At 62.1% G+C, this 10,671-nt stretch overlaps 1 protein-coding gene across 4 annotated transcripts in view; it reads right to left on the bottom strand.

Moving 5' to 3' along the window:
• Window positions 1–738: 738 nt before the first annotated feature.
• The window catches only part of SLC12A5 (solute carrier family 12 member 5), a 33,904-nt gene continuing 23,971 nt past the window's right edge, over window positions 739–10,671 (bottom strand). For 2 of the 4 annotated variants that reach the window (XM_049816374.1, XM_049816377.1), the window contains exons 15-26: window positions 10,427–10,546; window positions 10,139–10,243; window positions 9,875–10,043; window positions 8,828–9,023; window positions 8,575–8,744; window positions 8,364–8,495; window positions 8,022–8,129; window positions 7,724–7,846; window positions 7,456–7,643; window positions 7,114–7,128; window positions 6,387–6,520; window positions 739–5,866 (exon numbers count right to left, since the gene is read on the bottom strand). In XM_049816374.1, the coding sequence (XP_049672331.1) occupies window positions 5,775–5,866; window positions 6,387–6,520; window positions 7,114–7,128; window positions 7,456–7,643; window positions 7,724–7,846; window positions 8,022–8,129; window positions 8,364–8,495; window positions 8,575–8,744; window positions 8,828–9,023; window positions 9,875–10,043; window positions 10,139–10,243; window positions 10,427–10,546 (1,552 nt within the window). In that variant the 3' untranslated portion in view covers window positions 739–5,774. The remainder of the gene's footprint in view (window positions 5,867–6,386; window positions 6,521–7,113; window positions 7,129–7,455; window positions 7,644–7,723; window positions 7,847–8,021; window positions 8,130–8,363; window positions 8,496–8,574; window positions 8,745–8,827; window positions 9,024–9,874; window positions 10,044–10,138; window positions 10,244–10,426; window positions 10,547–10,671) is intronic. The other 2 variants (XM_049816375.1, XM_049816376.1) reach the window with 2 other exon arrangements.

Raw genomic sequence — 10,671 nt, 5'->3', positions numbered from 1 at the left:
AGATAAGCTGGGTCAGATGCTGCCCAGCACTGGATGCTAAGTGGAGAGGTATGAACCTTACTGTGACCCGTTGTGGTGTGAGAATATTGTAGTCTGTCTCAGTCAGTTTATAACACTTTGAAGTACCTCAGCAGATACTTATTCTCGCACACTGGACTTGGATGATCTCGGGCAGAGCCACCCACGTGCCCGTTCAGGGACCTGTGCGCTGGAGCAGTGTGTGGCAGGGGCCGGCGTTGAGAGGTCCAAAGCCTCTCCGGCTGCTGGTGGTGGGAGGGGAGGGTGTGCCCTCGGGCCAGCAGCGAGCTGGTCTGGTGTCTGTGCTGCAGTTGCTGTTAATTGTACAGCTGCTGCGCGAAGTTAGGGCTGCAAGTCCCTGTGCATTTAGCACTGGCCTTCCTTGAGTTCATGCTGCCATTACTATACAACCTGAAATTGGATGGAAGTATGTCTGTCTTCCATATTTCCTCTTCTGGTCTCTTTTTGTTAGATACCTTTGTCTGTCTCTACAGCCCTGCAGACAAGTAAAGCATCTTTGCTGGGGTGATCAGAAATTTGCGTAAGCCTAAACTGGGAACTGTGGCACTTGGGAGAGGCTGTTCCTCTCCTGATGTTTTGCTGCTGCTGCAATCTGCTGCTCCCTGTTGGGGCTTGCTCCTTGTTACAGAAATGGTAGCAGCCAAGTGCAAAATAGCTGCGGAGACCCTGGAAGCAAGTGAAAACTCCCGGTGCAAGTAGTGAAGGGTGTAATAAAATCATTTATTGCATTTTGTGCAGACAGGAGTCTAGAAAAATGAATACAGTTAAAGCAGTAAAGCATTAACAGGGAGCATTCAACAGCTGAGGAGCCACTCCTCCATTAATACCTGCACAGAGAACACAGGGTCTGTACTGAGGCGGCCTAATGCACAATACTGAAACACAGAAATTAAACGCAAGCCTAATACTCTTTTTTTTTTTGGTTTGCAACCTGTTTTATTTACAAGGTTTTAAACTTAATTGCATTGCTCTGCACACAGATTCTCTAAAACACAAAGCATACTAGGTCACTACGTGTCTATTGAAATATTGCACTCGAAGAAAAGTCACTTGAATGGACGCAGAACATCTAGCTACAGTGATTAAAAGATTATTGAATGAACTGACTTTGTGATAACATTCATAACAAATATATTGCACATGTAGCACAGAAAGTGTTGTAACCAGCAAATCTCAGACCTTTTTTTGGTCTTTCTGCTAGTTTTTAGTCCTGCTACACAGAGGAGGGTCTTGACTCTTCTAGTGCAACTCTTACCCTTGTGCATTATCTAGTCCTTCCTCTCGTCCAGCCACGGACCAACACCGACCCAGGCTGGATGCTGCCTGTGCCTCCTCTAAGTGCTGTCTTGTGGCTTGTTGCCTGTACCGCGTGGTGGCTGCAGCGATGTGAGCTGCTGCTGCCGCCGCTGCTGCTGCGCGCAGGGGCCTGCGCCTGCCCAGCTGACAGGGATAGGGCAGCTCCCTGCTCAGGGCTCCCGCAGCAGGAACTGGACCGTACGCCATTGCCGGCCTGGTGCTGCGTGCTGGCCGAGCGCGGCCCTGGGTATGTGTGCTCCCCACCTGCTGCGGGCCACACTTCCAGTCCGCCATCCTGGCGGGTCGTGTCTGCTCAGCGCTGCTCCTGGCAGCAGCCTGCCTGTGAAACAAACTTGGGGGGTCAAGACCTTCCTGTCTGGAACAAAAACCGAAACGTGTCTGCGCATGTGCCAAGGAGGAACTTGCATGTCTACCAGAGGAGGACACTGTCTTCACCAAGGTGGAACGGCAGAAGGGTGCTCCATGGGGAAACTGAACACTCACAGAGGCCAAACGTGCAGGGCTGGGTTTGTAAACTAACATGCAGTGCTGTCTGCTAAAACTGGCCCTCTCCAGCCACCAGCGAGTGAGAACTCTCTGTGGAAACCAGCACCTTTCTTGCCACAGCCAAATTTTGCCTGGCGGGGGTGTTGAAGCAGTCCCTGGCTCTGTCTAGAACTGTGCCCCTGCTCTTGCTGGAGGATGAGGAAGGAGAACACCTTTTTTGAGCAGTAGTGATGGAACGAGCTCGCCCTCCTGCTCCCCAGGGGAGCCGGGACCGCGGCTTTACTGTCGGGTTGAGGTGGTGCTGAGGGGGAATGGGATCTATTGGTGATGCTGGGGAGACAATGAAGCAAACCTCTCAGGGGAGAAGCACGCCCTGGCCTGCTCTCACCGCTGCTCTGCAGATCGTCATTCCCTGCTACCCTGTACCTGCGGCCAAAGGAAGAGCTCTTTCCCTTGACACTGCCGTGGGTGGATGCTGTCTGGCTTCAGCAGAGGCAGGCGCTGGTGGTGGCTGCTGCTGCGCATAACCTGCCTCTGCAGTCAGGCCCTCGGTGCTGACCCCATCCATGTGCCGGGGCGGGAGGGGACCAGGCTCGCTGCTGCAGGACAGAGCCCGCAGCTGCAGGCCCAGCAGCACGGCCAGGCAATAGCCAAGCTCTAAGTAGAGGGTGACCGCAGGGAGCAGGGCAGCATCTTTTGAAGAGGCAGAGCAGCTGGCAAGCTTTCTAGGCCCAACAAGCACGGTGCTAGCACATGAGATGAGGGGGCAGGTTGCTATGCATGCCTCCCCCATTGCTGCAGAAGTGCCTCAAATAATTTTTGGGAGGCTGGAAACAGCATGTGAGCTTGTGTGGTGGTGTAGGACCAGCTCCAAGGGGCAGAGCAGCTAGACACTGGCAAATCCTGGTTCCTGTGGGGCTGCCCTTCCCAAAGCTAAAGGAACTTTTCACTTGTGGACACTTGCCTGCTCTTCCAACAGCTCCCTGAGCGGCTGAGGCAGTGGCAGGATCAGAGTGCTGCCCTGTGCGTCTGCACCATTCATCAGCCCTGTGCTGATGAATGCATGCATCACTCCCCTGTGCTGAAACCAGGTCTCAGCTCACCCTGACACTCACCTCGTGTAAATGCTGAGCTCCCCATGCCCTTGGGACTAGCTTCCATGCCAGAGTCTGCAACACAGACTGATGCAGCCGTGTAGGTAGCTGAGCTACCATGGCAGAAAGCCTGGCTGTGGCTGGGGCCGCTGCTGGAGAAAAGGGAGGCACTTTGGGAGTGATGGAGATGTGGGAACAAGGTATGAGCAGGCACAGATGTGCAGCTGGGGCTTGGTTTTGGTCTGGGAGCGTGTCCAAGTAGTATCTTAAAGAAAAAAAAAAGAAAGATATCAAACCACCTACTGCTTTTTATCCAAGCAGCCCCAAATAGCTTCAGCCTGGACCTGGAGTAGAGGAGTTCTGCAGAAGGAGCGGGGACTGAAGTCATCCATTGCAGAGACTTTCCTGCTCTCAGGCAGGCAGGAGCTGAGGGCTGCAGCCGCTCTCAGCGGGCAGGAGGGACGGGCAGGCAGGGGGCTGGATGCTGGGACCAGCCAGGGCTGCCTGTGCCAGGCAGGAGGCAGCTGCTGTGAGGCCACCCGTGGGGATGCTGCAGCAGCACCCGCTCCCTCTGCACCGGCCGGGAAGCTTCGGGTTCGTGGCACCTGCTGTGGTGCCGGGCGGCATTGGGGAGCGGTTTCGGGGAGCTGAGGAGGTGAGTGCTTCAGCGCAGGGGCTCAGCTCTGGCCAAGGGACAAAGCGCTGCCACTTCGGGCCAGGCTGGAGCAAAGCAGCCAGCACTGCCGGGAGAGGGCAACTCTTAGCAGGCTGCACTTCGAGTGGAAGCTCAAATCTGCTGTGAAACGAGTTCAGAAAAGTCAGTGACTTCTTTTCCCTGAAAACTCTTAAGAAGCTAAATTGAGAAGAGAATGAACCTGCGACCTGGCCCTTTCCCAGGGGCTGCCGGTGGCCGGGGAAGGCTGCAGCCTCCACCACCGCTCCAGAGCGCTTGGTGCGACGGATGGGCGCCCGTTTTGTGCAGGAGCAGCCCGTCTCGGCTCTCCGTCCCCATGGCCTGGTGCTAGCAGAGCCCTGCATCTCTCAGAATAGATATAGATCTCTATATATAGACTTCATCTGGTTCTATTAACATAAATATGATCACTTTAAAAATACACGTACTGTATTATGTACACTATGTACATGGGGCCGGGGCGGGCGCCGGCGGGCGCCCTGGCTGCCCTCGGCACCGCTTCCTGCGTGGTTCCTGGAACCGTTCACATTTGTTAAAAGCGCCTCAGTTTCTCTGTCATGAGAGATGCTGGGGGGGGGGGGGGGGGGCAGGGGCCGACGACGGGGAGGGGGGCGACCCTGCAGCTGCTGCCAAAGGTAAGACGTGTTTGAATTGTCCTGGTGCACCCTGCTGCTTGCTGCGGCGTGGGCCGGCGGGAGGGGACAGGCTTTGGGCTGCAGCGGCCGCATGGCCGGTGCCTTGGCTGCCCTGGCCAGCCGGGTGAGAGAGTGCCGTGATGCCGGGGCACGGTGGGACCCCTACAGCCAGCCCTCGCTGCAGAGTCTGGCCCTGTCAGACCAGGCAAACAGACTTTGCATATGTTAAAACTACACACGGATCCGGACTTTCCTACAGCCCCATGGCAGCGTCTGCCACTGCCTGGGGCTGGGGCCAGGTTAGCAGCGAAGCCCTGGGGAGCAGCAGGGAGCACAGCGGAGCATGGGGGGGGACCCGGATGCACGTGCAGGTGCGGGAACCAGCTGGGCTGGCCAATGCCGGGGGCCTGAGAGCCCCCGGTGCCCTCCGGTGCGGTGTGACAGGGGAGCGGGGGCAGTGCCGGGCTGGGACAGGATTCCTCTGCACCCGGGACAAGAGGAGGTGCTGGGACCTCGGGGGTCAGCAGCACCCACGCAGCTCCAGCGGCCGGAGAGCGGCTCCAGCTCACGCTGTACCGCGGCGGGGCCTCTGCTCGGCTCCTGCCACTGCAGCTCCAGCTCCACGCCTCGACCACAGCACAAGCACCGGGAGAGCACCAGGGCAGAGAGAGCCTGGAGTCAGTGGGGAGGGGGACAGGGAGCACTCCCCACCCACCCCAGGCCAAGGCTCGTGCTGTCACGGGATTGCTGCGTTCCAGCACCCGACCCCCCGCGGCTGCCCCCCACCCTCTGCCCCCTCCAAACCATCACGCTGCATCTCCGCAAGCTTGGCCCACGGCCTCCAGAGACGGGCTGCGCCCAGGCAGCGGCGAGGTGGGGCTGTCCAGGCCCATCCTGGCGAGGGGTGGCCGGGGGGGGTGTCAGCGCCGGGGGAGGCAGCCCCCGATGCTGCTGGAGGTGGGGAGAGGAGCGTCCGGCGAGGGAAGCGTGCTGGTGGCCTCTCTCTTCTCCCAGCGCCTCCGCAGGGAAGCAGGGCACGGGTGGCAGGCGGTCATAGGGCACAGGGCGCAGGCGCGTCCAGCCAAGCTCCGCGCAGGGGTAGCGGCACGGTGGGGCCGGGTGTCCGTCTCGGCACAGCCACCCTCCTGCCCGGCCGGGGGCTGCAAGCAGCAGTGCTGGGGCTGGCGGCGGGGCTGGCCCTGCCAGGGACGGGCGGTGGCGGCAGCGCTGGGCTCTGGTGCTCAGTCCGCGGTACACTGTATATATTTATATATAAACAAGGACAGCAGTGCTGTGATGTTGCAATGAGGAACAGCTGCTCTGGTGCTGGATGCTCCCGGAAGATCTGGTGCTGCAGTTCGAATGGAGAGATCAGGGGCACGGCCAAAGCCAGGTGAAGTTTCTGCGCACCGGCTGCCATCAGGCCTTCCCTCCTCCCCTCCAGGAGCACGGTGCAAAGGGGTGGCGGGGCTCTCAGCGTGCAGACAAACCTCTCTGGCGCGCCGTGTTTCAGGAGTAGATGGTGATGACCTCCCGGCCCCCACCACGCACCAGGAGCACTCGGTCCAGGTGCTCCGTCAGCACCTCCAGGAACTCCATGTCTGCATGGCCGTCAAGGAGGACGACTGCCACGACGGAGCATGGGGACAGCCCCGTGCCATCCCTGCCTGGCCCCACACCTGGGGAGCTGAACCCACAGCACCAACACCCCCGCACCGGAGCTGGGAGCTGGTGGGGTCAGTCCCAGGCCAAGGGGACGGGAGAGCCCACCTGCGCTGGCTTCGCATGACAGGCACCGTGGCTGAGCCCGTCCCAGCAGACAGCCAAGCCCCGTGGATCTCTGCCCACGCCCCCCACGATGTGCCATCACGCTCACACGTTCAGGTGCAATGTCACATGCCCCCCACCCATCCCGCATGCGTCAGCTCTGTCGGACAGGCAGGCTGGTGCCAGCGATGGCTGTCGGACCCAGCTGAGGGCAGGAGGTGTGCGTAGGGGGTCCGGGCTCAGGTGCTAAACTGGTGCCTCTTGGCACTCGCCTGCAAGATCCACCAGCTTTGGGGGAACCACAGCCCCCCGCTGCAGAGAGGGGTCTTGGTGGCGGCCCTCTGGGAAGGATACAGTTCTCATCCCCTTTCCGGTTGCGGGGAGGCCCCGGCATGTTCAGCAGGACTAGCTTGGCGTCCTGGGACTTCTTGACGATCACCTCGTTGAGCTTCACGGCCGTGTGCATCCTCCGCACGTTGGACTGGTTCCTGGGGGCGACAGCATGTGTGGGCACAGGGACGGGCACAGCCGCCCTCCAGTGCCACACCAGACCCAAGGGACCACGGGGAGGGCTGGCCTCCTGCCCCAGGGGGGTCCAGGGCTGGGCTGCAGCATGAACTCAGGGTGCAGCAAGCTTTGCCTGGCATGGCCGCTGGCAACTTTGAGCCTGCACTGGCAGCAATGAGCTGCAGGGCCATGCACGGTGCCCATGGGCAGTGGCAAACCATGGCTGCTCGGGGCCAAGCCGTGCGGGAGCGAGCAGGAGCAGACGGTGCGAGTGTCACCACAGGCGCCAGAGCCCAGGCTGCCAGGAAGCTGCCAGGAGCGTAACAGGGCAGACGGGGAGCACACAGCACGGGCACCGCGCGGCATGCAGAGTCTGCGCAGGGGTTGGCAGCCACAGCCCCCGCGTGCTGCCCGGGTGAGCCGTCTAGCACTGCGCCAGCAGCAGCTGTCGCGGCACACCGAGCCGCCCTTGTGCGTTGGGGGCAACCCCGATGGCTCTGGGCGTGTTGCCCCACAAGTGGCGACCCGGCTCCCCCCACCCTGGGACCCGGCACCCAGCCAAACCCAGACTTACAGGTTCTCCCACTCCCTGCCAGGAGCATGATGGGGCCGGGGGGAGAGAGAGAGAGAGAGAGAAAGAAGAGGTGAGTGCCGGCTGCGCACCCCGAGTCCCCACAGCGCATGCTGCCCCATCCCTCGCCGACACAGGTCTGTGCGGGGACCCCACTTCGCCTCCCACCCAGCCCTTCCCCAGGGGCAAGCTCAGGGCACCCGGGCTGCTGGACCCCCTTCTCAGAGCAAGGACCAAACTGGCGCTGCCAGGGCCCTGCCTGCACCCAGCTGGCCAGGGCGGGCAGGGATGGCTGGGGATGTGGGGCATGGGTGGGAACTGGGTGGCAGCATGTGGGGGCCGTACGGCTTCATGTTGAAGAAGTCCTTGATGCCCTCAGGGCTGACAGGGCTCTTGCTCTTGTTCTTCTCGGCGACAGATTTCTCCTTGGTCCAGGTGAGATGCACCTTCTCAGGTGCCGTCTCCACCTCGTCACCAGGGGACTGGGAGCTGCTGGAGAAGGTGGTGGCGTTTTTGTCATGGATGAGCTGGACCTGCAGAGAGGAGAGGGGGACCGTGGGCAGGGGCCGGGGCCAGCTGCCTGCCTGGGCCCCGTCCTGGCGCAGCCCCTCACCTCCTCCTCTGGCTTCTCCTCGCCATCCCCCACTTGCTCCTCGGGGACACTTAGGCGCAGGCGCGTGTTGGCTGGGTTCTTGCGCCGGATGGAGCCACGGGACTCGTCCGTGATGCTCTGGATCTGTGTGGGACAGGGTCAGCCAGGGGAGCGGGGCAGAGGAGGGCTTGGCTGGGCAGACCCCAGCCTGCAGCCCCGGCTCCCCAGCAGGATGAGTGCATAGAGCTGTGGGGTTGCTTGGTCGGCAGCACAGCCACCATGGGGGCTGGATCCTACCCAGACTGTTCTGTGGCCTCACCTCCCGCTCCCGCTCATTCTTGGTGAGGTGCATTTGCTTGAGGATCTGGGAGCGCTGCTCCATCACCAGCGTCTTCTCGTAGGTGTAGGCGGAGATGTCGCTCTCGTGCTGTGGGGGGAACCGTGGGGCAGGGTGAGCTGCACCCACTGCTCCTAGCCTGGTCCTGCATGTCTCAGTGGACCTATGTGTCCCTGTGGTTCTGTGTCCTGCTGTGGAGCTGCATGTCCCCACCATGGTGCTGTGTCCTCCCCCCGTGGTGCTGCGTCCCCTGTGGCAGGGTCTGTCTGGCTCTCCCATGTGCAGCATCCCAGACTGTGGCACATGCCCCATCCCAGCACTCACCATCTCCACCACCTCCACCTCCGCGGTGATGCGCAGGTGGTACAGGAATGTGGTCAGGTCCTTCTTCATCTGGATGCTGTTGTCGTCCATCTGCGCCACCGTGAAGATACGCATCTTGCACTTGCGCCAGACCTGCGAGGGAGGGAGGCATGGGCACAGCTCGGTGGGGTCAGCCCTGGACCCCTGCCCCACACTGCGGGGCCTGAGCTACCTTGTGGTGCCGCAGGAGGAAGGGCAGCAGCATGAGCATCCCCCCATCGTGGACGATCCACCAGACGTCGATGTGGCCCTCCGAGAACCGCTCCTGGTTGCCCGGGAACATGGCGACATTCTTGGCCACCAGCAAGGCCAGGTGCCCAGCCGTGGTCTCTCGCACCAGCTCTGGGAGGGGAAGGGCCACATCAGCTGGGGTGGCTCACAGCCCCCCCCCCAACCCAGCAGCATCTGCCCTCCGAGGTGCTTACCGATGAAGTTCCTCCAGGTCTGGTGGTCCTCCTTCTGGCGCCAGCTGCGGGGCCAGCCCACCAGCACCGTGTTGTGCTGCAGCCCCCCCAGCCCGCTGGACTGAATGAGGTGGGACATGCCGTCCCGCAGGTTGGAGGAGATCACCACCTGGCAAAAGCCCTTCACCTTCTCCGCTTCCATCAGGCGGCGGATGGACTGGTGGTGCGACAAGGAGGTCAGAGATCGCAAGCACAGCAGCCGCCAGCCCTGGCAGTGGTACCCTGGCCAGGCAGGGTGCAGGGTGCGGGTACAGGGTGCAGATTGTGGGGTGCAGGTCCCCACAGGGTGCCCAGGTCTTTGTGCCCCACGGCAGGCCGGGAACTCTGGGCTGGGGGGGCTAAGGCCCGACAGTGAGTGGAGCTGGCACACGGCTCTGTGCCATGCCGAGTGGAGGGTGTCCCTGTGCCAGGGCTCTGACAGGCAGTGGAGCAGCAATTAGAGTTATTTACTTAGAGAAATTATAACATGTCTGCATGGGAGAGAAACTGTTTGCTTCCGAGGGCTTAATCTCATTAACACGCTGCCCGGCTGGCGCGGAGGTGAGGGAGGGTGGGGAGGGCTCCTGCTCCAGCAGGAAAAGGCTCCTGTCTCCCACCCTGCCTGGCTCTGGGGCCGTGGGGAGGGTTGGGTGGCAGCGGCTGCAGGGCCTGCAGGGGAGCTGAGGGGCTGCTCAGCCCGGCAGCTCCTGGCCAGGCACTGTGCTGTGCCATGCCGTGCCAAGCCCTGCAGCAGCTGGCCAAGACTGGGACCAGTGCCCAGCTTGTGCCTCTGGCATCTGGGGAGGGGGGCAGGGGTCCGGAGGTCCCTGTGATGCTCTGAACACCAGTGAAGCATGGAGTCTTCAGGCTCTGCCTGGTGCCACCCCACTGCTCTCCTGGCCAGCTGAAGGCACCAGCCCCATCCATGGGGCAGAAGTGCCCCTGGGCTCCTGGGGACGGCCGTGGGCACCCACAGCTGGCAGATCCCAGCCCGGCGCGGTCAGCAGCCCCAGCGCAGGAAGCTCTCACCTCCTCTGCCCTCTGCGCCTGCGGGTGGTTGTCCAGGAAGGTCCCTTCCAGCACGGAGGCCACGATGGTGAGCCCTTTGCCAGCCTTGAGCTGCGATGTGAAGGACAGGAGCTGCGGGTGCACCACGTTCTGCTCCTGATCCCCGCGGACCAGGACCAGAAGCTGCGGCCTGGAAGGACAGTCCTGCAATCAGTGCCCGCGCCCCGGCCAGCGCCCCCCCCGCTCCCCCCCCCCCGGTTCCCCCGGTCCCCAGCCTGGCCTCACCTCCAGTTCTTGGTGTGTGGGGGCCCCTCCTCGAGCCGCAGCAGGGCGTAGCGGGCTGCGCTCAGGGACAGCCCCCGGATCCCATCACCCCACTCCTTCTCCGCCCTGTGGGAACCAGCAGCTTGTAAGGGATGCCCATGGCTCTGACCACGGAGCACCACGCTGGCACCCCGGAGCATCCCAGAACGAGCAGCCCAGCGGAGCTCAGCAGCCCACGCTGAGGAGCTGAGGCCCCGAGGGGCAGCTGTCAGCGCTGGCCAAGGTCTGCGGCACTGCGGCCACCCTTACCCGCGGTACTCGATGTATTTGTAGATGAGGCCAGCGATCAGCATGGCGACCAACGCATAGTACCAGGAGCAGATGAACATCAGCGCTAAGCAGAGGCTCATGCCCAGGAAGGACAGGGTCCTGCGGAGAGCCCGGCACTGTCAGTGCGCCCTGGCCCCCGCAGCACTACCGGTGTCCCCGGCCCGGGGTGGCCGGGGAGGGGGGGCAGGACACCGCGCCCTGTCTGTTCCTATCCTGTCCTGGCT

Source organism: Accipiter gentilis, chromosome 14 (assembly GCF_929443795.1).
Source record: "Accipiter gentilis chromosome 14, bAccGen1.1, whole genome shotgun sequence".
Lineage (NCBI taxonomy): Eukaryota > Metazoa > Chordata > Aves > Accipitriformes > Accipitridae > Astur > Astur gentilis.
Note: the sequence above shows the minus strand (reverse complement) of the source record. Positions and strands in the feature narration are given on the sequence as shown.